The sequence below is a fragment of the Ptychodera flava genome, chromosome 8, assembly GCF_041260155.1.
Source record: "Ptychodera flava strain L36383 chromosome 8, AS_Pfla_20210202, whole genome shotgun sequence".
Lineage (NCBI taxonomy): Eukaryota > Metazoa > Hemichordata > Enteropneusta > Ptychoderidae > Ptychodera > Ptychodera flava.
The window spans coordinates 43,185,275-43,213,259 of record NC_091935.1 but is presented as its reverse complement, the minus strand read 5'-3'; the positions used below and the strand labels follow the sequence as shown (position 1 = coordinate 43,213,259).

The window sequence follows — 27,985 nt, the reverse complement described above, 5'->3', positions numbered from 1 at the left end:
GTGCCGGGCCGGACTTTTCAAGTTAATTGGTTCCGAAAATTACACTATAACAGATTGTGCATGGTAGTACGTGGGTGCAGGTGTACGGTGTTTGATCTCTGCCAAGGCGATGATACAGATGATAACAGTAAATCAGTAAATACTCGGGTAAATATTGGTGTATCTACTTTCATGAGGGTAGCAGAGACTACCTCCATACTACTATCAATACTGTGTGAGCTCCAAATAATCATTGATAATGGGGCATGCGACACACGTTCTGCGCGGTACATCATATCTGTGTATCCTTTTGTTAGCAGATGTTATTTTCTAAACCTTTGGCAACTTCTTTTTAAGTTAGAGATTTATGACATGCGAACATTATCAAACACATCTAACTTTGTTGTCGGTTGGGTTTATATATAGTGGTGGGTTTTACGTCGATGCTGAAGTTATTTTCGTATTCGTATTCGTATTGAGGTCACTGACAGAAATTGGTATTTTTAGTCCAGGTTTCAGGAATGAATGTGCAATATACGATATATACTGAGATTTCACTATTGTGATATGGTTCGTAATGTCATCTGCCAAATTTTGTTAAAGCTACATAAATTTGCATATGTAGATTTTTAAGAATTTTGTTAACCTCATTTTATTGAAAAAAAATTACTTAAAAACCAGTTGGGATCTGGTAAGGCAGCATCTTCGCTTGCCAAGGTCTCTTGTCTGGGCAGCTTGATGTTCCCCGAAATCAGGTAGGTATAGTTAATAGTGCCAAGTAACGGGACTTGTGCGAGCGGATGATGGTATAGTTGTTCAAAGGAGCTGCCCTGGGCTGTACCATTATTTTGCAGCAGGGAGGGCAGAGGGGTGTGAGGCACTGCAAAACGGGTGACAGTGGAAAGCTATGATGAACGGGGGACTTGTCTTCCAAGACAACCATCCGAATAAAAAAATGTGAAAATTGTTATATGCACTGCAGTCATCCAGTTACAATTTGTATTTTAAGTATTTTACTTGATTTTGATATGGCTCTATGTAGACCTGATGTAAATAATAATAACAAGAAAATACAATACTTTACAAAACTTTACTGCTCAACAACACTCTCAGGGAGTGCTGTAAGGTAAAAGTTACAAAATTTCAAGTTCCGACCAAGTTGTATGTGCTGCTACTCGGGAGAAAGTATCAGAAATACATTTCACAATAGGTAGTTTATCTTTCAGAGTAAAGATGTGAGTAATAATAACATAAAACCAGGCCGACCGATAATTTCATGTATTTCATTCAATTAGGGCTCAAAGTATCGACCATTTTCAGTCGCATAGGCGACCAAATTTTATGAGATTGCGACTGAAGGTTTAGGTGAGTCGCACTTTTGACTGAACTTTTTTCAAGACATTTCTCTATACGTGATCAAATTCAACATGTATTCGCTCAGTGTTCACAAAGCATTGGCCCAAAAGGCCGCGACCCCAAAATACACATTGAATAAGCATAGCCATTGAGTGGAGTACGGTTTGAGCGCGACGTTCTCTCCACTGCACAGCGCTGCCAATGTGTCTGCTGATGTTATCTTGATTTGTCAAAATATCCCATGAATTTAATGATAAATTTTACTACAATCCAATCAAGTATCAGAAGCAGTTTTAGTGCTGTCACATCACTTTCAATTGAACCAATCATAATCTCAGTATACCTTGTCATCAAAATATAGTTTACAAGGGAAAGCAAGTCCATCAACACGCAACTGCAACATGTTATATGCGTTCACGTGCGTAATGAATATTCGTGTTAGTGGCGTGTGAGATGCCAAGCCGGCCGCCAGACCATTTCCGGAAATCGTCCTTTGGAAAGCAGATTATCAAAGTATTGATTCCATCAAGCTTGAAGTGGATTAGCCCGTTTTATAAAAGTTTTTGTTTTCAGCAAGATCTAAATAGCAAGCAACTTTGTGAAATATCAGAGCAAATAGAATTTGCCGGGTAGCGACTGCAATTATTTAGAACAGACCATGGATGTACAACAATAGAATGACGTATCTAAATTAGCATTCGACCACGGCTATCAACAAAGACTGATTTAATGCACATATACATTTCAGTTTTGGTCTCTTGCCTACAAAAAAAAATCCATCAAAAGTTGATAGTAATGCTGCATTTCTATTCAGAGTTTTGGTTGAAAAAAGTAGCTATCTACGGCTAGCGGCTTAATTGATCCCCAAAAATAGTACTGCTGAAAGTTTTTGGGGTGATCTGCAGAACGGAGTTGTATTGAATGAAGAAAGGGGCAAACTACATAACACTAATACTGGGTCGCACAGTAACAAATGACAGAAACCGATCAAGCCAGTCATGACTGCTACTGGTACTAGACTAGCTGAAGTCTATTTAGCATAGAATACAGGTATTTCTCGATATTTCGCGATACAAACCAATTTCCATGCATTCTGATGTATCTTATCACAATGCCAGTAAATCAACATGTACTGGCAATCACAGTTGACACAAACGTAAGAAAAGAAAAAGAGATGGGCTGTATTCAAATAAAGACAACAGCTCATACATTTATTTAATCTTTATTAGAGAAACATACTTACCGATCAGGACATATGATACCATTTTATTCATCTCGTTTTTTTGACGCTTTCCCACATCATATGAGATGATATTTTCTTTGTGACAGCAGTCTATTTAATTTTTAAGGTTTTCTTGACAATACAAAATGCCTCTAATTTTTTCAAGGTTTGCCCCTAAAGTTTCGACTTAGGGGCATGCGACCAACTGAAAATGTTAACTGTGAGCCCTGCATTCACTGTCATTATGACGATCACTTTTACAGACTGATAGTTTAAAACAAGAAAATTACCTTTACAACTCGTCAAATAGGGCATGCCAGCTAAATTTCCATTATCAATACTAACCATATCAACAGAATGTTGAAGTTGGTTGTTGTGATAGAAGTTAATACGAAAAACGAATACGAATATGAATACGAAAATGGTGTTTGTTTAAAAATCTCTCCTCCAAAGATTACTGGCCGTTTGTTTTTAAAATCTCTCCTCTAATGATAGCAACGATATTTTTCAATCTGGGGCCTAAAGAGATGGGATCTTTTTTCAACTTACATTCTCAAATATTGAAGTATTGATATATTAATAGCTCACATTTGGTATACCAATGTGAGGTTATCATATAAGCTGAAGTCAGTGGCTTCTGTATGTATGTGTAAGCATGTATGTATGTACAGTATGTCTGTCAACATCAAATACACGCAAACCACTGCACGTTTCAGCTTGGTATTTGGTCTGTGGATGCATCCTTGGCTATAGATGGGATTTTGTTAAAATGAAGTCTGCATTATCAGAATTATGCAAATGAGCCTACAAAATGTGAAAATGGTCAAAAACTAATAGCTCGAGAACCACTGTTTTGATTGCTTTGAAATTTTGTGTGCAAGTACCTTAGGTGAACCTTATACAGTTTTATGAATATTGTGAAGATATCCTGAATTTTGTATTTTTGCTGAATTTTTTGGTGATTTTTCTCATTTTCAGTAAAAATTGTTCTTCTCTGAAACCGTCAGCCCAATCGCTCTCAAATTTTGGTTGGATCTTTGCGAGGGTGTTACTCTTCTAATTTGTTGAAATTATGACAAAATTGGGAAAATTACTATTTTGGAGCAATTTTGTCATTTTTGGTCAAAGAATCTTAAACAGTATTTTCTTTTTAAAACCCCTGGACAGACAACTTTTATAGACGTACAGAGATGACAATAGTTAGATATGTGGAAGTTGTCCTGAAATATACAAATTTGTATTTTTAAGACAATATTGTCATTTTTGGTCAAGAAAACTTGTTCTCAAAATTACTTGTTTGATAGCTTTGTAATTTGGTATAAATCGAGTGCGTCTTACCCGTAGCGTGGCTTTTTCACATCTGCATAGTCTTACCATAATCCCCCTTTTGTAGGGGACTTTGGCTTTGACTTTTGACTTCTGTAACTAACTTAAGTGCTGTTTACATTAGAATGATAACACTCATGGCATATGAATTGAAATAGAAAAAAATACCGTCAAGGACAGTGTGCCCATATTTGGTTTGAATTGGTCCATCAAGAAATATTTAAACCAGAAAAACACAAATGACAAAAGCAAATAAGGTCTCCAAGTTAGGTACTGGAGGTCATCTTTAGGAACATGTTAATCAACTTATATAGCAATGGGACAAGCAGATCGTAAATACATAAGCAAATGTCAACAACAAAAACTAGCCAGAGAAGGCTTGATAAAAAGACAAGCGACCTAGCGGCCGATATAGCTCCGCTGTGTTTATGTAGAGAATAACTATTTTCGACACATGTTGATGAAGAAGGTGGAAATCTTTGATAGCTCAATGCAGTGGCCAGAAAAAAGTGACCAAAATAGCTGCAAAAATACACAATTGAAGATTTCATCATACTTATCGGATCATCCCTATGAACATGTCAACCAAAGATATCTGATGAGTAGTTTTTAGTATGATGGGACAGCTTATGACGCCACATATTTTACCTTATTAATTATGTGCATATCTAATTTTGAGCGAGCCAATAGAGCTAGAGGTCTGATTTTTGGTATATAGGGATAACTTAGCAATACAATTCTTTTGACAAAATGTCACGTAACCTCAATGACCTTTGACCTCAAATATACATATTTGTCCATAACTCAGTAACACAAGTGCTAAACCTTTCATATATGGTATGATGGGACACCTTATGACGCCACATATTGTACCTCATTAATTATGCACATATCTAATTTTGAGCAAGCCAATAGAGCTAGAGGTCTGATTTTTGGTATGTAGGGATAACTTAGCAATACAATTTATTTGACAAAATGTCATGTGACCTTTCTCCCAAAGTATTTGATGGATTGCTTTAAAACATGGTAGTCTTGATCCTAGGGTTGTTTTCTGTCAGATATGTAAAAGTCATTATGAGATGGAGCATTTCATTTTGCTGGGGTATTAGATTAATTAAAAACTATCTACTGTTGATTTACCAATCAGAGTGCTCAATTCAGGGTGTTTTATTTACTCGTAAAGCCTTGCTCACCAAATTTCAGAAACGAATGACGGCGCCGTAGTAAAGTACTGTCCAATCAAAAGTGAACATGTCATATTCTGTAGACATCTGGTACGTTTTTTCCCTAATATTCAAATTTGGTAACAAAGCGGAAACCAGCTGCAACACAAAATCTGCGGTGGTACAAACATAAACTAATGTGCCCTAGTATGGGGTGAGAACACCGCCAAAATTATCTTGAAACTTTATTTAAACTTATCTCATTATTATTATTCCATTGTTTGGTGATTTAATGATAATTATATCAGTATTTGGCCATTATTTTGCAATTATTTGATCATTATATGGATATTATTTTGACATGATTATGAACTTATTTGGTAATTCGGTTGTTTTGACATTATTCAGCATTGATGTCTTGATTTGGAACTTATTTCATCATTATTATGCCATTATTTGGTGATTTGGTCATTTTTATGTCATTATTGATCTTTCTTATGCGATTATTTGGTCATGATTACGACATTGTCTTGACATTCTCTTGATATTGTCTTGACATTATTATGTTAATTCGGTTCTTTTGCCATTATTCGGCATTGATGTCTTGATTTAGAACTTATCTTATCATTATTATTCCATTATTTGGTGATTTGGTCATTTTTATGTCATTATTTGGTCTTTCTTATGCGATTATTTGGTCATGATTACGACATTTGTCTTGACATTCTCTTGATATTGTCTTGACATTATTATGTTAATTCGGTTCTTTTGCCATTATTCGGCATTGATGTCTTGATTTAGAACTTATCTTATCATTATTATTCCATTATTTGGTGATTTGGTCATTTTTATGTCATTATTTGGTCTTTCTTATGCAATTATTTGGTCATGATTACGACATTGTCTTGACATTCTCTTGATATTGTCTTGACATTATTATGTTAATTCGGTTCTTTTGCCATTATTCGGTATTGTTGTCTTGATTTAGAACTTATCTTATCATTATTATTCCATTATTTGGTGATTTGGTCATTTTTATGTCATTATTTGGTCTTTCTTATGCAATTATTTGGTCATGATTACGACATTGTCTTGACATTCTCTTGATATTGTCTTGACATTATTATGTTAATTCGGTTCTTTTGCCATTATTCGGCATTGATGTCTTGATTTAGAACTTATCTTATCATTATTATTCCATTATTGGTGATTTGGTCATTTTTATGTCATTATTTGGTCTTTCTTATGCGATTATTTGGTCATGATTACGACATTGTCTTGACATTCTCTTGATATTGTCTTGACATTATTATGTTAATTCGGTTCTTTTGCCATTATTCGGCATTGATGTCTTGATTTAGAACTTATCTTATCATTATTATTCCATTATTTGGTGATTTGGTCATTTTTATGTCATTATTTGGTCTTTCTTATGCAATTATTTGGTCATGATTACGACATTGTCTTGACATTCGCTTGATATTGTCTTGACATTATTATGTTAATTCGGTTCTTTTGCCATTATTCGGCATTGATGTCTTGATTTAGAACTTATCTTATCATTATTATTCCATTATTTGGTGATTTGGTCATTTTTATGTCATTATTTGGTCTTTCTTATGCAATTATTTGGTCATGATTACGACATTGTCTTGACATTCTCTTGATATTGTCTTGACATTATTATGTTAATTCGGTTCTTTTGCCATTATTCGGCATTGTTGTCTTGATTTAGAACTTATCTTATCATTATTATTCCATTATTGGTGATTTGGTCATTTTTATGTCATTATTTGGTCTTTCTTATGCAATTATTTGGTCATGATTACGACATTGTCTTGACATTCTCTTGATATTGTCTTGACATTATTATGTTTATTCGGTTCTTTTGCCATTATTCGGCATTGATGTCTTGATTTAGAACTTATCTTATCATTATTATTCCATTATTTGGTGATTTGGTCATTTTTATGTCATTATTTGGTCTTTTTATGCGATTATTTGGTCATGATTACGACATTGTCTTGACATTCTCTTGGCTTTCAATTATCTGACCTCCTTTATTATCTGAACTCATTATTTGACCTGCATTTGAACCCTACCCAGAAATCATTGCACATTCACAATGGCGCAGTTGATACGGTCTGTTCCCTCGCATAGGGATAGAAAAGCGGGCTTTGCTTAAGTTTTAAAGCGCAGCTCAGCACATCGCGTATCTAGAATAGTTGGGCGTGCTCGAAAACTGAGATCGACCACAATTTTGGATAAAAAATCGATTATTTTCGGCGGCGGAACTGGGCTGTGTTGGGTAGCCTTTGGTGGCCTGTGGTATTAGCTATTACACCTAGCCTAGCCCTGCGTACAGGTCTGTGTGTTCCCGGCGTTATACTACCTCCACCACAGCCCTGCAACGGTCTGTGGAGATAAACTGGCGAGATTCCAAATGGCGATGTCCATGGGTAAACAACTTGTCGAGTACGTTATGTTTCAGAAAACGAGCGGTTTTGGACGTTAGGAGAAGTTAATCGCATCTTTTCTGGGGTCGTTTAGGAGGTAAAGGTAGGCAGGGAACGGATTTTGCCCCGATAGAGAAGATTTCGGCCAAAAAGACCGTTTTTTCGTTGCGGTCCGGATCCGGACCGCAGAGTCGCCAGTTGTCTCCATAGACCCTTGCAGGGCTGTGGTGGAGGCCGTATAACGCTGGGAACACACAGACCTGTACGCAGGGCTACACCTAGCCGAGCGTACAGGTCTGTGTACCGTGTGTTCTTGGCGTTATAATGGTACAGGCCCACGGCACGTTTCGTAGATCGTCGTCGGATGGGAAGTGACTAAGACCGAGGTTCGGTCTTCGGCCTCACAGTGTCAGTCACTTCCCATCCGACGACGATCTACGAAACGTTCCATGGGCCTGCTATGTTATATGGTGGAGGCCGTATAACACCGGAAACACACAAGACCTGTACGTACGCACAGCTAGGTTACACCCAGCCTGCCACACAGAGATCAGTAAAGGTATCGATACCGTGGACGAAAACGACAATCGCCGCGCTGTCTTAAAAAAATCGCAACACATAGAAGTCTAGGGGACTAACAGTTACCATGGATTTTTGAATTCTGGCATATGAGAACAATCAAATATTAGAGAAAAAAGATGGGGTCACCATACTTGATCTTATGCAAGTGTACGATGAAAAGTCAGTTTTTCTATTTAAAAATCACTTAAAATCAATATATAAAACCATTCATTTCAAGTTCATGCAGTAAATTAAATTTTCACATCTCATTGTACCAATAACACAAAGTTAAACTCTGAACAGTAAAGACTCTAATTTAAATGGAAAAATGTGTGACTAAACGGAAACTTTTATTTGTTATTAAATTTGCCATTATTAGACCCAAAATTTCTGAGATTAAAACATTAATTTCATGGAATATTTTAACCTTCCAGTATTGTCAATTTTGTAAAACATTTTATAAGTGGCATCTAAGTGGCATCATGTCTTGTACTTTTGAAAAAAAAATTTCGGTAGGTCACTGTGCTCATTTTTTCACAATTTGGTTAAACGTAGCTAGGGATACACAATTTTCATACTCTCTCATGATTGTCATTTTGTGTGCTCTTCAGCTGGTGCCATTGAACTGGCCAGAGTTGGATAAACTCAAGTCGGCTTAGACTGAGAAATCCAAAAAGTTCACTGATGCATTTAAAAATGAATCAATTTTAGAACTTGCCCTAGGTATATGGCTCAATAACCTGCTGATAAGAGGTAGTGTTAAAGATTTGCGTGCAGAACAACACATTACATGTTTTTTTTTACTCTGTGTGCATTCCTAATAAATATGCGGCTATATGGTAATTTTTTTTTGGGGGGGGGGACTTGAAAATTTTTGCGGGTATTGAGGGGGGGACTTGAAAATTTTTTAGGGTATTGAGGGGGGGGGGATCTGAAAAAAAATAAGATTTCAATCGTGATTCCTCCAGCCCCCTCCCCCTCACCATTTTTTTTTGAACGCAGCCTTAAATATGTTTGACCTTGACAAAGCGATTACATTGTCGTATTTATTTGCCAAATATAGACCACACTGCATTTGATTGTATTATTAGAATCAAAATCATCTCAACATACTCGTGCCATTATTGAAGCTTTCTTATCCAGATGAGTCCAGATGGGAATTATGAAAATATGAGAAAGCAATACTTTTATCTTTTATCTTATTTTACGGCCAGTAAGAGTTGCACCTGTAAGCTACAGACTGAAAAGCCGGTACTAATAAGTATCAAGGAAATATTCGTTCAACGAAGATGTTTTATCGTAGGTATGCCACATAATATTTTTGGTTGGTCGGGAACTATTCTCGAGCATGTTTTTTTTTTTTTATTGTAAACTCATAGGGGCACGGTCGCTAACCTAACGACTTTTTATTGCTTTGTTGGTATGAAACCGCAATGAATCAAAATACTTCTGTAAGGCAGAAAAGTCATAACGTGGTGAGCGGGGCGATAAGCTGTAGAGGAACACACAGCATCGTACGCAGGGCTAGGCTAGGTGTAATAGCCACTACAGGCCACCATCGGCTACCCAACACAGCCCAGTTCCGCCACCGAAAATAATCGATTTTTTATCCAAAATTGTGGTCGATCTCAGTTTTCAAGCACGCCCAACTATTCTAGATACGTGATGTGCTGAGCTGCGCTTTAAAACTTAAGCAAAGCCCGCTTTTCTATCCCTATGCGAGGGAACAGACCGTATCAACTGCGCCATTGTGAATGTGCAATGATTTCTGGGTAGGGTTCAAATGCAGGTCAAATAATGAGTTCAGATAATAAAGGAGGTCAGATAATTGAAAGCCAAGAGAATGTCAAGACAATGTCGTAATCATGACCAAATAATCGCATAAGAAAGACCAAATAATGACATAAAAATGACCAAATCACCAAATAATGGAATAATAATGATAAGATAAGTTCTAAATCAAGACATCAATGCCGAATAATGGCAAAAGAACCGAATTAACATAATAATGTCAAGACAATATCAAGACAATGTCAAGACAATGTCGTAATCATGACCAAATAATTGCATAAGAAAGACCAAATAATGACATAAAAATGACCAAATCACCAAATAATGGAATAATAATGATAAGATAAGTTCTAAATCAAGACATCAATGCCGAATAATGGCAAAAGAACCGAATTAACATAATAATGTCAAGACAATATCAAGAGAATGTCAAGACAATGTCGTAATCATGACCAAATAATTGCATAAGAAAGACCAAATAATGACATAAAAATGACCAAATCACCAAATAATGGAATAATAATGATAAGATAAGTTCTAAATCAAGACATCAATGCCGAATAATGGCAAAAGAACCGAATTAACATAATAATGTCAAGACAATATCAAGCGAATGTCAAGACAGTGTCGTAATCATGACCAAATAATTGCATAAGAAAGACCAAATAATGACATAAAAATGACCAAATCACCAAATAATGGAATAATAATGATAAGATAAGTTCTAAATCAAGACATCAATGCCGAATAATGGCAAAAGAACCGAATTAACATAATAATGTCAAGACAATATCAAGCGAATGTCAAGACAGTGTCGTAATCATGACCAAATAATTGCATAAGAAAGACCAAATAATGACATAAAAATGACCAAATCACCAAATAATGGAATAATAATGATAAGATAAGTTCTAAATCAAGACATCAATGCCGAATAATGGCAAAAGAACCGAATTAACATAATAATGTCAAGACAATATCAAGAGAATATCAAGACAATGTCGTAATCATGACCAAATAATTGCATAAGAAAGACCAAATAATGACATAAAAATGACCAAATCACCAAATAATGGAATAATAATGATAAGATAAGTTCTAAATCAAGACATCAATGCCGAATAATGGCAAAAGAACCGAATTAACATAATAATGTCAAGACAATATCAAGAGAATGTCAAGACAATGTCGTAATCATGACCAAGTAAATTGCATAAGAAAGACCAAATAATGACATAAAAATGACCAAATCACCAAATAATGGAATAATAATGATAAGATAAGTTCTAAATCAAGACATCAATGCCTAATAATGGCAAAAGAACCGAATTAACATAATAATGTCAAGACAATATCAAGAGAATGTCAAGACAATGTCGTAATCATGACCAAATAATTGCATAAGAAAGACCAAATAATGACATAAAAATGACCAAATCACCAAATAATGGAATAATAATGATAAGATAAGTTCTAAATCAAGACATCAATGCCGAATAATGGCAAAAGAACCGAATTAACATAATAATGTCAAGACAATATCAAGAGAATATCAAGACAATGTCGTAATCATGACCAAATAATTGCATAAGAAAGACCAAATAATGACATAAAAATGACCAAATCACCAAATAATGGAATAATAATGATAAGATAAGTTCTAAATCAAGACATCAATGCCGAATAATGGCAAAAGAACCGAATTAACAAAATAATGTCAAGACAATATCAAGAGAATGTCAAGACAATGTCGTAATCATGACCAAATAATCGCATAAAAAAGACCAAATAATGACATAAAAATGACAAAATCACCAAATAATGGAATAATAATGATAAGATAAGTTCTAAATCAAGACATCAATGCCGAATAATGGCAAAAGAACCGAATTAACATAATAATGTCAAGACAATATCAAGAGAATGTCAAGACAATGTCGTAATCATGACCAAATAATCGCATAAGAAAGACCAAATAATGACATAAAAATGACCAAATCACCAAATAATGGAATAATAATGATAAGATAAGTTCTAAATCAAGACATCAATGCCGAATAATGGCAAAAGAACCGAATTAAGATAATCATAATCAAGACAATATCAAGAGAATGTCAAGACAATGTCGTAATCATGACCAAATAATTGCATAAGAAAGACCAAATAATGACATAAAAATGACCAAATCACCAAATAATGGAATAATAATGATGAAATAAGTTCCAAATCAAGACATCAATGCTGAATAATGTCAAAACAACCGAATTACCAAATAAGTTCATAATCATGTCAAAATAATATCCATATAATGATCAAATAATTGCAAAATAATGGCCAAATACTGATATAATTATCATTAATCACCAAACAATGGAATAATAATAATGAGATAAGTTTAAATAAAGTTTTCAAGATAATTTTGGCGGTGTTCTCACCCCATACCCTAGGGCATTTATAGGATGTTCCATTACTTTGGAAGGCTATTTCACAAATAAAAGTTTTAATTCATATCCTAAACATGTTACATTGACAAAGGGGACGGTTGACGTAAACACATTGAAAACGAAAATATACCAGTTAGGGGCGATAGTTTTTAAGTCGGATAAAACCCCCGTACTTGGGCTCTTCTGGTATATAAAGTCCAACCCTATGATAAAATATCTCGGCCTGCGGCCTCCACATTTTATCGTTGGGTTGGACTTTATATACCAGAAGAGCCCTTGTACTCGGGCTTTATCCTATACTTTGGACTTACAATGGAATTTTCTTAGTAATTAACGTGTAAGAATGCAATGTCATGTGTGCACTAGTACTTAGTATTTCTGTAAACTGGGAGCACAGTGTCATTGACACTATTTTTTCAGTTCTTAGTCAAAAAATGTTTTTCTCTGAAACCACTCATATGATTGCTTTGAAAGTTGGTATACATTTTCCCCGGGATGACCTCAGTCAAGTGTATACAAATTGAACTGAAATTTTAATATTTGTAATTTTGGGGCAATTTTCCAAATTTTTGGTTAAAAATTTTTTTATTGAAAAATTACTCATCTGATAGCTGTGATATTTGGTATACAGATTCCTAAGGTTGATCAAAATCAGTTGAATGAATATCGTGAAGATATCTTGAATTTTGTATTTTTTGCTGAATTTTTTGGTTACTTCTCTCATTTTTAGTCCCCACGGACACTGTCCGGGGGGACTTATAGGTTTGGTCATGTCCGTGCGTGCGTGCGTGCGTCCGTCCGTCCGTTCATGCAGATATCTCAGAGATGCAAGAAGCGATTTCATTCTAACTTGGTACAAGGATTACTTCATATGTCATACAGATGCACGTTGATTTGTTTTGTGATAAGATCCAATATGGCCGCCAGGCGGCCATTTTATTACGATTTTTTCATGTACAGAGCCATACTCAGACATGTTTCAACTGATTTTATTCAAAGTTGGTACAAGGACATTGACTAGTGTCATAGATATGCACGTCAATTTGTTTTGTGATACAATCCAATATGGCCGCCAGGCGGCCATTTTATTATGATTTTTTCATGTACAGAGCCATAACTCAGACATGTTTCAACCGATTTTATTCAACGTTGGTACAAGGACATTGATCAATTTCATAGATATGCAGGTCGATTTGTTTTGTGATACAATCCAATATGGCCGCCAGGCGGCCATTTTATTACGATTTTTTCATATACAGAGCCATAACTCAGACATGTTTTAACCGATTTTATTCAAAGTCGGTACAAAGGCATTGACCAATGTCATAGGTATGCACGTCAATTTGTTTTGTGATACTCTCCAATATGGCTGCTGTGTGGCCATTTTGTTACGATTTTTTCATATACAGAGGCATAACTCAGACAGTCATCTCAACCGATTTTATTCAAAGTTGGTACAAGGACATTGACCTATGTCATACATATGTACGTCGATTTGTTATATGATACGATCCAATATGGCCGCTAGGCAGCCATTTTATTACGATGTTTTCATGTACAGAGCCATAACTCAGACATGTTTTAACCGATTTTATTCAAAGTCGGTACAAAGGCATTGACCAATGTCATAGGTATGCACGTCAATTTGTTTTGTGATACTCTCCAATATGGCTGCTGTGTGGCCATTTTGTTACGATTTTTTCATATACAGAGGCATAACTCAGACAGTCATCTCAACCGATTTTATTCAAAGTTGGTACAAGGACATTGACCTATGTCATACATATGTACGTCGATTTGTTATATGATACGATCCAATATGGCCGCTAGGCAGCCATTTTATTACGATGTTTTCATGTACAGAGCCTTAACTCCGACATGTTTCAACCGATTTTATTCAAAGTTGGTACAAGGAGATTGACTTATGTCATATATATGCATGTCAATTTGTTATGTGATACGATCCAATATGGCTGCCTTGCGGCCATTTTGTTACGATTTTTCCATGTACAGAGCCATAATACCCTCAGGCAAAGCTCAACCGATTTTATTCAAAGTTGGTACACATTAACATAGTATGTCATATATATGTATGTCAATTTGTTTCATGATATGATCCAATATGGCTGCATGGCAGCCATTTTGTTACAATTTTTTCGTGTCCTTAGCCAAAACTTGGGCATGTCTCAACTAATTTTATTCACCGATTTTATTCAAACTTAGTATGTTATACATATGCACATTGATTTGTTTTATGATACAATCCAATATGGCCGCCGTGTGGCCATTTTTTTCCCGATTTTTTCATGTCCGGAACCATAACTCAGACATTATCAAGCAAATTTATTCAAAGTTGGTACAAGGACATTGACTTATTTATACATATGTATGTCGATTGGTTTCACGAGATAGTCCAATATGGCCACATGGTAGACATTTTGTTATGGTTGTTTCATGTCGAGAGCCATAACTCTGGCAAGTCTCAACTGATCTTATTCAAAGTTGGTACATGTACATTGACTTACGTCATACATATACATGTTGATTTTTTAAACAGTAAGATCAAATATCGCTGCATGGCGGTAATTTTGTTACAATTTTCAAATGTACAGAGCCATAACTCAGACATATTTCCACCAGTATCATTCAAAGTTGGTACAAGGACATTGACCTATTTCATACATATGCTCGTCAATTTGTTTCACGTCATGTAGCAGTAACATGTCAATTATTGAAGTTTCGTAAGTAGGCTGATATGTCAAGAAATACGTACTGCATCAAATTCATGAAACTTTATACAGCTGTTAACTGATGTTAAGCTCACATTGCTTTAATATTGAAAAAGACATTTATCAGTGTCATTTTAATTAATTTGTAATTGCATAAGTAATGAACTTTCCTAATTAGGGTGATATAGCCACAAATTAATACAACGTCAAATGTGATGAAACTTGATACAGATGTTGATCTCATAGTGTTGTAAATACTGCATCAAACTTTATGAAATATGGTCCCATGCAGTGATAATCTGTCAAGTGTTAGAATTGTATGCAAAAATGTTTTGCAACATCCTGTTGATTGATTCCTGGTTGATTCATTTTATGAACTTTAGGATGGTGGCCTACATTGGTTTTATGTTTTCATCACCATGGAACTCATTCTTGGCCATTGAGCGCCATCTGTATCAAAGTATTTTTATCACAGACCTAATTAATGAAGAGGACTCTATCCTCTCTGAGGACTTGTAATCAAAGTACCCAATAACAAGTGGGGACTGTGTCATCGACGATGACTTGTAAGTAAAATTTCTTCTTCTCTGAAACCGCTAGCTCAATTGCTCTCAAATTTTGATCGGATGTTTGCAAGGGTGTTACCCTTCTAATTGTTGTTATGACAAAATTGGAAATATTACTGTTTAGGGGCAATTTTTGTCATTTTTGGTCAAAAAATCTTAAAAGATGTATTCTTTTTAAAGCCCCTGGACAGTCAGCTTTTTATTTGGTGTACAGATGTCCAGAGATGACAATAGTTAGATATGTGGAAATTGTCCGGAAATATACAAATTTGTATTTTTCAGACAATTTTGTCATTTTTGGTCAAGAAAACTTGTTCTCAAAATTACTTGTCTGATAGCATTGTAATTTGGTACAAAAGTTCCGAGGGATGTTATTAGATAAATTTTCGGCTCAAAGTGTTGGGAACCCCCAAATTTTTATATTTTAGGTAATTTTCTTTTGTGACCTTAAATGACCTACACCAACCCAGGATATGTTGTGAGAGAGTTTTGAAGGCTCTGAACATAATTTTGTCATATTTAATATCAATTTGTAGTAAAATTTGATCCAGAAAACAAGGCTGAGGTAAATTTTTTCATTGCAAACCAATTTTTGCAACTTTTGCATGTAAGACACACAAGAACTGATGAGGAATTTGGATCCAGGATAATTCCAGATGTCGTAATCCCCCCCACAGTGGAAGGATTTTCACTATCTGTTACTGATTTAAACGCCAAAGTCCCCTACAAAAGGGGGATTATGGTAAGACTATGCAGATGTGAAAAAGCCACGCTACGTGTAAGACGCACGCGATTTGCTCCGAGATTTCCAGAAATTTGACGGGTGAACAGCGTTAATTTCCGTCCAATCTCATACATGACACCTGTGAATGTGTAGCGACTGCCTTTATGTCGAAAAAACGTTGAAAAACACTGTTATTTAATACAGAGAATGCGTATTTTCACAAAGTGTGGGTCCAGAATGTCCATTTGACCTCTGTTCTAAAAGTTAATGTATGCTGCCAATCATGATTACTCAAATTCAAATTGCGGCCTGGGCGATCTTGAACCCTGCCGAGCACAACTAACAAAGCGTACTGACTTATCACTAAAATCACCGTTATGTACCTAAACATACGTATACACAGCCACATACAACATACACGATAAGACACATGTAATGAACACGCAAGAAACGGCATTTTCTTTTTGGAGTGATTGGTGGTCTTGAAAAAAACATTTAGTATGTGTTCCTGTAAAAAGTTATGAACATTGAGAGTCTTCACACGTCGTTTTGAAGGCAATCAAAATTTCATTTCTTCCTTCAGGCATCGAAACTGAATCTTTTTAGTCCCCACAGACACCGTCCGGGGGGACTTATAGGTTTGGTCATGTCCGTGCGTCCGTGCGTCCATCCGTTCACACAGATATCTCAGAGATGCCTGGAGCGATTTCATTCAAACCTGGTACAAGGATTACTTCATATGTCATACAGATGCACGTCAATTTGTTTTGTGATACAATCCAATATGGCTGCCAGGCGGCCATTTTATTACGATTTTTTAATGTACAGAGCAATAACTCAGGCATGTTCCAACCGATTTTATTCAAAGTTTGTACAAGGACATTGACCAATATCATAGATATGCACGTCAATTTGCTTTGTGATACGATCCAATATGGCCGCCAGGCGGCTATTTTATCACAATTTTTTCATGTACAGAGCCATAACTCAGGCATGTTCCAACCGATTTTATTCAAAGTTGGTACAAGGACATTGACCAATATCATAGATATGCGAGTCAATTTGTTTTGTGAAACGATCCAATATGGCCGCCAGGCGGCCATTTTATTACAATTTTTTCATGTACAGAGCCATAACTCAGGCATGTTCCAACCGATTTTATTCAAAGTTAGTACAAGGACATTGACCCATATCATAGATATGCACGTCAATTTGGTTTGTGATACGATCCAATATGGCCGCCAGGCGGCCATTTTATTACGATTTTTTCATGTACAAAGCCATTACTCAGGCACGTCTCAACCGATTTTATTCAAAGTTGGTACAAGGAGATTGACCTATGTCATACATATGCACGTCAATCTGTTTTATGATACGATCCAATATGGCCGCCAGGTGGCTATTTTATTACGATTTTTTCATGTACAGAGTCATAACTCAGGCATATCTCAACCGATTTTATTCAAAGTTGGTACAAGGACATTGACCTATGTCATAGATATGCACGTCAATTTGTTTTGTGATACGATCCAATATGGCCGCCAGGCGGCCATTTTATTACGATTTTTTCATGTACAAAGCCATTACTCAGGCACGTCTCAACCGATTTTATTCAAAGTTGGTACAAGGACATTGACCTATGTCATACATATGCACGTCAATCTGTTTTGTGATACGATCCAATATGGCTGCCAGGTGGCCATTTTATTACGATTTTTTCATGTACAGAGCCATTTCTCAGGCATATCCGCATGTTTCAACCAATTTTATTCAAAGTTGGTACAAGGACATCGACCAATGTCATATGTATGCACATCAATTTGTTTTGTGATGCGATCCAATATGGCCACTGCGCGACCATTTTGTTACGATTTTTTCATGTCCTGAACCATAACTCAGACATGTATCAAGCGAATTCATTCAAAAGTATTTTTATCACAGACCTAATGAAGAGGACTCTATCCTCTCTGAGGACCTGTTATCAAAATACCCTTTAACAAGTGGGGACTGTGTCATCAACGATGACTTGTCACTCATATTTTGAGGAAGTACCTTTGGCATTTTGACAAGTTTGGTCATTGTTTATATCAGTTGATTCAATTCAGTTGAGCTGAGTGGACTTGAAATTTCAGTGTTGATTACATCGTTACCACTGTTACTGGCAACGTCAACATTGCGTTGTAGATCGATCATCCATACTCGAGTTCTCATCGACGACGACCACGGCCGTGCACAGCTGTCCTGGGGGACTCATCAGCGTCATTTACTTTCTTTACCAATGTATTTCAAAATACTTGGCCGACCATTGTCACAGATTACTAGTAGTTTCCTTTTGTTGAAGTTTCTGGCTTACATATCATGAACAGCAAGCAGCGTATATAGTATTCAAATATGCAGGCTCATCTATGGAACTGCGGACAACTTTTCCACTACGTCTTAGTCACATGTCATTTGCATACAACGAACGGTCGTCGATGTTTTCCGAGGTTACCTATCCGAGGTAACCGGATATGCAACCTGCGCTTACTATACTTCGGGTCATGCTGTTGTATACCAAACTCTAAACTGGGGATCGTAACGTTTTAAATCAGTTTTACTCAAAATTTCTTCACAATTATCTGTGATTTGTTCAAAATACCAAAATTACACTGAAAATAAGCTTACAAATGAGTGAAGATTTGTTTTTCAAATTCACAAGTTTTTTTTCCATGGCAAGCTGCGTGTGACCCGGCCGCGCGACGTCTTTTATACAAGTGACCGGCTATTATCTACATCACTGCCAACCAAAAAAGCCATAAAGCTACAAACAGTAGAAGGTTCTAACTTACGATTGCTTACGATCACAATCTGCTGCCGTCCTTAGAGACTATAATTTATTTGCTAGACTTTCCCCTTATTGTTTATATGTCTAGTTTGCACTCTTGTACCAAGCACGAGATGTTCAGGACTAGATTTGAACTCAGTACAGTGCCCGAGGAAGTTCTCTCCTGAACTAAGTCAAGACCTTCTTTTTCTATCTTCCTTTCGAAGCTGTTAATACTATGTCCATTTCAACTACTGGCTTCCATCACCAGCGCCTTCACATTCCAATCACCCGCTGCTGTTGTGAGAAAGTATCTATTCCATGTTGAAAGCCAGGGTTGAAACCAGGGGGTTGAAAACCGGGTCCCGTTTGAAATCGCAATGGAATATGCACACATCTACTTAGACGCAAAAAGGTTAGCAGAAATTCAGAGATGTATTGAAAGCCATACATCGTTGCTGTCTATTTAGTAAATTGTATGATGGAAATTCGTCTCCAAACTCGGCGATACATGAGCGGCCATTCTGTTTCATAACTCTATTGCATACCACAGCGGTCATCGCATCGGTGTCTATCGAACCACAAAACGACTGTGATTTGAATTCAGTAAATTTTAATTGGATTCGAACTCACAACGTACGGCAAATAGTCACCTTAGTAGCGAAGAAATCACAGTCAAGGAAGGTCTGTCGACCAGACCACAGCCCCTCGACCACTCCACAAACCCTAGTTATAATGTAGTCTCGAATTGTGTGAACCCTACACACTTCCGTAATATTCAGGCAGAGGTGATAATCGGTAGTTCCTGGTGTAAAAGATAGTTTATGTTTCTCTGATAAGCCAACGACTAAGCAAGTGTTTAACCATCCCGCCCAGTGTTTGCCAACAACCAACGACACTACGACATTGCCTATTGTGCGCCAACAGCGCTGGACTTTCCTCTTTAAGTGCTGTTTGCATTCCAATGATAGCACTCATAGCATTAATTAAAACATCCCGTCCACTCAAGGTTGTAAATACATTTCCTGCCAGCTGGTCTTATGTAAGGGGTGGAACATTTGATATTCAGGAGGGGGTAGGGGATAGAAGATTGATGGGGTAGCATTACTTTTTACCAGATCCCTTGTACATTTTTTCCCACTCTTTATTTTTCCTCACTCTCCCACCTTTTCTTTTTGTCAAGCTTCTCTGGCTAATTTTTTTGTTGACATTTGCTTATGTATGTAGGATCTGCTTGTCCCATTGCTATAGAAGTTGATATGCATGTTCCTAAAGATGACCTCCAGTACCTAAGTTGCAGACCTTATTTGCTTTTGTCATTCTTGTTTTTCTGGTTTAAATATTTCTTGAATTTACCATTTCAAACCGAATGTGAGCACACTGTCCTTGACGGTATTTTATTACAATATGATCCAATATGGCCGCATGGCGGTCATTTTATTTCATTTTTTTCATGTCCAGAGCCATAACTCAGACTTGTATCAACCGATTATATTCAAAGTTGGTACAAGGACGTTGACCTATGTCATAAATGTGCATATGTATTGGTTTCACAATCTAATGCACAATGGCTGCCTTGCCATTTGTTACGATTTTTTCATGTACAAATCCATAACTCAGACATATTTCTACCAATATCATTCAAAGCTGGTACAATAACATTGACCTATGTCATACATATGCACATTAATTTGTTTTACAACATGTAGCAGGAAGATGTCAATTATTGAATTTTGTAATTAGGCTGATATGTCAAGAAATTCTTTATTAAATTTCATGAAACTTGGTACACATGTTAAGCTCATATTGCTATAACAGTTAATAATGACATTTATGAGTGTCATGATAATTAATTTGTAATTGCATGTGTAATGGACATTCCTAATTGTAATTGCATGTGTAATGGACATTCCTAATTGTAATTGCATATGTAATGGACATTCCTAATTGTAATTGCATGTGTAATGGACATTCCTAGTTAGAGTGATATGTCCACAAATACTGCATCAAATTTGATGAATTTTGGTACAGATGTTGATCTCATAGTGTGTAAATTCAATTCAGTGGCACTTAGCCGTAACTCATTCTTGGCCATTAAGCCCCATTTGTATTTTTAATTACAGACCTAATTAATGAAGAGGACTCTATCCCCTCTGAGGACTTGTAATTAAAGTACTCATTAACAAGTGGGGACTGTGTCATCAACGATGACTTGTTAATGACACATTTGTTATGACATATCACTGTAAATTGAAACACTCTTAAACTATCAAACTAGTTGACAGTCAATTTTTTTTTGTTATTTTCCAGTTGATGTTGGTCCCAGAGTGATCCCTTATCAGCATCTAATGTCGACTAATAGAAGACAAAGAGGCTGCAACATCAAGAAGATCAATATTCTTTTGATTCAAATCTGAATAAAATAACTGTATACATTTATCATGCATATCACAGCTCTCGGAGATCATGTACTGTTGGAAATCTTTGAGAAATTATCCTATCGTGATTTACGATGTAGTGTACGCTTAACTTGCTTACACTGGAACAAACTCAGTCAAGATTTCAGTCTATGGAGAGTCATTAATCTTTCTGAATTAAGTGACAGGAAGAACATCGTCACTGATGAAGTTTTGTTAAAGGTGATGAAGAACTACTGTAGCAAAATATGTAAGATAAATTTGTCTGGCTGCACTATGCTGACAGATGCAAGTTTCCTCTTTATTGCTGACAACTGCCCTGCATTGATATCACTAAATATTGCATACACTAGTGTCAGTGAGAAAGCTATGACCAAAGTCATGACAAATTGTCTAAAGCTGCAGCACCTAAATATTTTAGGGTGTCGGAAATTGCCAATAACAATTTTTCAACAATTTAGGAACTTGATCAAACTGCAAGTACGTGTTGATGACTTTTACACAACATCAAGGAGTATGGACTGGTGTAATCAGAATCTAAGACAAGTTGCTGGAAGATGTCCACAATTGGAATTTTTTGATGGAAGAAATTCAGCTTACCTATCAGATGACACTGTGGCTGAGTTGGTGACTAAATGCCCAAAATTAAGGTCTCTAAAATTTGACCAGTGTGCTTCTTTAACAGGTGATTGCATTGTTGAGCTAAGTAAGAAGTTGATTCATTTGAAATTTATTTCATTAGCAAATTGTGGAATCGGAGATGAGGCTGTCATTGCCATCGCGGAAAATTGTCCAATGCTCACTCATTTGAATATTTCAGCAACAAAGTTACATGTACGAGCGCAAAACATCACTGATGCAAGCTTACAAAGTATAGCCATGCATTGTGAAAAACTGCAGTACTTAGATATTCACAGTGCTGAACATTTACACCAATGCCAAAACTTATCTGATATTGGATTAGTTGCAGTGGTCACTAATTGTGTGAAACTAAGACACCTAGATATCAGGAACTGCTCAAAGATAAGTGATAAAAGTCTACTGAAACTTGCAGAGCATTGTACATTGTTAGAGCATGTGGAAATGAAAAGCTCATCTTTGATTTCTTCCACAGGTATAAATGCCATATTACAGAAATGTACAAGACTTCTTTTCATTGACTCCCAGAAATGCTCCAATGTTCATCAACTTTCTCTAAATGAGAGATTCAACACAGAAGGTACCATTTGTTTCAAACGTCATGTTCATAGAACTAAGATATCTCAAAGCAGAAGTGCAAGAGATATTTGTGTTGATTTCAGTGCAGATAGAGTCATGTGTGCTAGAGCTGTGGATTTTAATGATGTAAAAGAAAAACATGATGTAGAATCAGTAGCAGAAAATACTTCCAAGGAAAGTGATCTGAAACATGGTGATACTACCAGTACATGTTCAGAATCTACAAATGCAGCATGTGCAAGTGTCTTGACAGAGTTGAATGTGGATGACCATGACAATCTACAAAAAGGCATTGATCAGGAACACTCATGCAGCAAAATGAGAGAAAGTAAGATTCATTCATTGTGTGGAGCATATAGTCTTCAATCTCTTCCAAATTGTGATGAGACTGATTCTTTTGATGATACCAGCTCCAGACTCAGAGTTGTAAATGTCCTAGAGTACAACTCCAAAATTTTACCCATGCAACTGCAGTATTTAGATCTCAGCTACTGTTCAAGGTTGACAAATGCAAGCCTTGAACAAATTGGAAATCATTGTCACCATATCAAGGTTCTTTTCCTGAAAGAATTGCCACTGATCAATGATTCTGGAATTTGTCATCTCATTGAGAGTTTGTCATATTTAGAAAATATCAATGTTTCCTGTTGGCAAAATTCACCATCAAAGGTATCTGATGCTGCTCTTGTAAAGTTGGCAGAGTTTTGTCCGAGACTTAAACGTGTCATTGTTTGGGGCACATTACATGCATCAGATGTTGGTGTCAAGGAAATATTAGAAAAATGTGCAGAAATCCAAGAAGTTGGTGTCACAGTAGGTTACGGATGTACTTTGAATAGGGAAGGTTTGTGTTCCATCATAGATAGCTACTGGCTATCTTTCAAATGTCAAGTACATGACAATTACTTTGACAGTAAAAGATGTACTGGTACTAGTGAGCATGAAATGAAAACAAATCTCTTATTCAGTCTGAAACCATAATGATGTTGAGGAAAAAGGAAAAAGTTACAACAATGACTTCATCACTTGTCACATTTTAATGATAAGAAAATATGAATGTTATGTAATTTTCAACATGGATTATACACTTGTAAGTTTGTTGGTAGTTGAGTGGACACACACATTCCAATTTATGCAAAGTAGGGTGTATACTCTAGTTTGCCATGGTTACTTTGATTAAACATAAAAGGAACACTGATCATGTAATAGGTAATTAATTGAGACTTGCTGGATGTTGCCTTCATATTTAATTTTGCATGTATAAATGAGGTAATAAATTGCTCTGGGTTTATTCAGTACAGTCACGGTGTAATTTGTTGTTCAAAAACTTTGGAAAGATTGGCTTCCTATTAATTGGTCTTGGACTGCATTCTACTACCCCTTTTCAGATTTGATCAAACTATAATTTGGGACCAGAGATTATGGCTTTGCCATATCACTTGCATGTATGCCATAGATAGCTATTGGCACATTTATGTGTATTTATCAGAAGGCTTGAACCCATATTGGTTTTTTAGCTACTATAAACTATAATCTATAGACGCTATTGGGATGGGTATCCATCCGTCTGGCATCCGTCGTCACTCTGTATATATACATGTAGCATGTATGTCCGTTTGTGAGGATGTCCGTCCAGTCAAACATTTGAGAAGCACATTACTTACAGATGTGATATTTGTGAAGATGCAAAATATGATTATGAGAAACTATTTGTTTTTCATTTTTAGCTACTATAGACTATAGTCTATAGAAGCTATTGGGATGGGTATCCGTCCGGCGTTAGTCTGTATGTTTGTATGTATGTATGTATGTCCGTTTGTGAGGCGTCCGTCCACTCAAATATCTTGAGAACTGCAGTACTTACCGATTTGATATTTGTTGTGTAGATGAAAAATATGATTTTGAGAAAGTGTTTTTTTTAATTTTTTGATATTGTTGAAAATAGGCAAATTAATGCCAAAAAAGGCCTTTTTGGTAAAAAATATTCTACTTCATAACCACTGGTCAGACAGCTTTGTTATTTGGTACACAGGTCCCTAGGGATAACCCAACTTAGATTTGTTAAAATTGTGATGAAATATGCAAATGTGTATTTTTAAGGAATTTTTTTGTCATTTTTGGTAAAAATTTCACTTACATTGTATGTAATTCTTGTACTGTATAACCCCTATCAATTCACCCAGAAAAAAATAATATGATTTTGAATAATTGAATTAATTAGGAAATCATCAAAGCCCAAATAATTTTAGTGTAGAATTATTAGAAAGTTCAATTTTTTTGACAGTTCATAGTGAAATGCTTACTATTTTGGAGGATTAAAACATGTAACTCTTTTCCTGCCAAGTCCATATTTCACCACCAGGTCAAGATGTTTAAAATTAATGAAACAAAATGTATACCATATGATGTATTTTAACATAATAATGTACATTTGAAGGCTGTTGAAAACATAATACTGTTAAGTTGATTTTTTTTTTTGACTAAAGATGCTATAACATACCAAGCCAAGTGGGTGAAAATCCGTCATGTTTTGATTGCATTCCCTGTGTGCGTTCCTGACACACAGCGTACACTGCGTACGTACGCAGGGCTAGCGAGAGAGTTGCCGACATCGACGGTTATTTACGAAAAAAGAATAAAAGACTGGCATTTTTGGAAGCGATCGAGTAGCTGAGGTAGGCAGGGATACGACTTGGGCCCAAGAACGCTGAATTTCGGCAGTAATTTGGCTTTTTACGTCAAGTCCAAAAATGGATTTGAAGTCACCAACTCTACGTACGGGTCTTTGCAGGGCTGTGGTGAGCGGGGCTATTAGCTGTAGCGGAACACACAGCATCGTACGCAGGGCTATTTGGATTCGTATTCCCCATTTTCAACTATCGGAGTCATAGGTCCCCCTAGACCACTAGCCAGCGAACACAATCCAAAATGAGCATACATATAGTCAAATACGACTTTAAAAAATCGTCGGTGTCATTTTACATGAAACTACTTATCACTTTGTTAGGGAGTCCCAAACACATGGTGACCTTGCAGTTAATTTTGAACATGGACGACACCGAGGTCGTTCGTGACCACGTCAGTGGTAGTTTGTCTGGGCTGCTACTTGACCTTGACCAGCCCGACAGACGGGGATATGTGTCACGTAGGTGTGAGAGTCTTGTTAGACTTTTGTCACAGTTTAGTGGCATTGGAATGTGTAGTGAGCGTATTGTCCAGCTAGTGCAAGCCGCTCAACGTGAAATACATGATGTTGAACATAGTGGTCAAGGTGTAATAAAGGAAAAGTGGCTTCACACATCAGCCATCTCGTCTTGTATGTGCTTTGGTGTGTTTAGTGTCCGAGTTGTGTTTTGGCTGTAATAGTGTGGAAATTTACAAGCGAGTTGTTAATTTTAAAATAAGCCACGGCGAGCCACGCACGCATGCTCTTGTCATTTATAGACGACATGATAGCGACCGAATTAGGCCTAAGTGATGGCGGAGGTCGGCGGTAAATCTTGAAGTTATGGCATCACAAGTGTTTCCGGTTCATATTTTTGGACCCTCAAGAACATCACATAGGAATAACTCTAAAACTCCGAAACGTCATGTGACGTAACGCGTTCTGACGTAGTATAGCCCAGAAGAAAAAAAGTGGGTAACTACAATGAAGCAAGTTAGGGATGCCTAGGGAGAATACGAATCCCCAATGTTGAGTTCGAAAGTTGAAAATGTGGAGTTCGAAAGTTGAAAATGGGGAATAGGAATCCCAAATGTTGAGTTCGATAGTTGAATGTTGAGTTGTATAGTTGAAAATTGGGAGTTTGAATGTTGAATGTTGAGCTGTATAGTTGAAAATTGGGAGTTTGAATGTTGAATGTGGAGTTGTATACTTGAAAATTGGGAGTTCATATGTTGAAGGTTGAGTTGTATAGTTGAAAATTGGGAGTTCGAATATTGGCCTTGATTACGCGCCATACGTGAATGTTCATGACCCTGGGGTCGCTATCCGTGCTTTGATGCATTCAGTAATGACTGATAGATAATGTATCAAAGTTTACAAACTTCATAAAGTTCACATAGCCGACAAATTTTGTGATTGGTAACTTTTAGGTATTAAAGGTCAGAGGTAACATATTGTAAGAGTGAAAAGTCTGGCCGCAGCCTGGTTCTCGGAATTCAGTCTGCTTTTAATAGTCAGAAACCGCCGCTAGTCTCCATAGTTACAATGCAAATTTCTGCCTTGACGTGGTAAGTATTCAAATCCGTGGTCGCTGTTTTTAATGTTAGGACACTCAGTTGTGAATTGAAAATTGGAAGTCAAATCAAGTATTAAATGCCAGGGAGTGAATTAAACTTTTGCTCTCTTACATTACTTATGTGTTGATTTTTCGCATTCGACACCATCGCTCAATTTTGTTATTGCTGTCTTGTTTAACATTATCACTCAATTATGTTTTTGCTATCGTTGAACATTGTGCAGCATGGACGTCTTTCATAAGTTTATGATTACGGCTCATTGGCTGGTTTTAGTATTGCTGTTTATTTTAATTTACACAGGAGGTTATTAGTTTGCTTGTTAGTTACATCGGAAGAAAAGCGAAAATGGTTAAAGAGTTTCTCTCGACCTCTACATTTCACTAAAATGTCAGTATATCTATGTTTTAGCTGCTTGGAGGACTTAAGGTGCAATATTTTCACTGTTATCACCGTTTTGATTTCAACGACACAACTATAAAACTGCATGGTCACTAGGAATTTGTTTTGGCATATGTGGTTGTTGCTACATATAGCTGGTTTGCAAAAGTAGATTTCGCGTTCATCAAATGCCCTGTAGACGACAGACTGCCAAAGTATATTTTTTATTCATTGATTTATTTATTTCGAGAACCAGCTCATTCTCATACACCAAAAAACATACAGACAAGCGACCTAGCGGCCGATATAGCTCCGCTGTGTTTATGTAGAGAATAACTATTTTTGACACATGTTGATGAAGAAGGTGGAAATCTTTGATAGCTAAATGCAGTGGCCAGAAAAAAGTGGCCAAAATAGCTGCAAAAATACACAATTGAAGATTTCATCATACTTTGAATATACCACATCCGATCATCCCTAAGAACATGTCAACCGAAGCCATCTGATGAGTAGTTTTTTGAGAATAAAATTATCTGACCAAAAATGGCAACAATTGCCTCCCAAAATAAAAATTGCAGATTTCATCATAATTTCAAAATATCACATTTAG

At 36.3% G+C, this 27,985-nt stretch overlaps 1 protein-coding gene across 1 annotated transcript; it reads left to right on the top strand.

The window, feature by feature from the left end:
- The first annotated feature begins 11 nt into the window (after nucleotides 1-11).
- On the top strand, nucleotides 12-23,829 carry LOC139139393 (F-box/LRR-repeat protein 7-like). Its single transcript, XM_070708300.1, has 2 exons — nucleotides 12-147; nucleotides 21,431-23,829. The coding sequence occupies exon 2, from the start codon at nucleotides 21,562-21,564 to the stop codon at nucleotides 23,734-23,736; it is 2,175 nt and encodes a 724-aa protein (XP_070564401.1). The 5' UTR covers nucleotides 12-147; nucleotides 21,431-21,561; the 3' UTR covers nucleotides 23,737-23,829.
- Nucleotides 23,830-27,985: the final 4,156 nt, after the last annotated feature.

What these genes read in the sequence shown, in the direction of transcription:
- LOC139139393 (XM_070708300.1), top strand. Translation starts at nt 21,562, where the DNA reads ATGCATATCACAGCTCTCGGAGATCATGTACTGTTGGAAATCTTTGAG.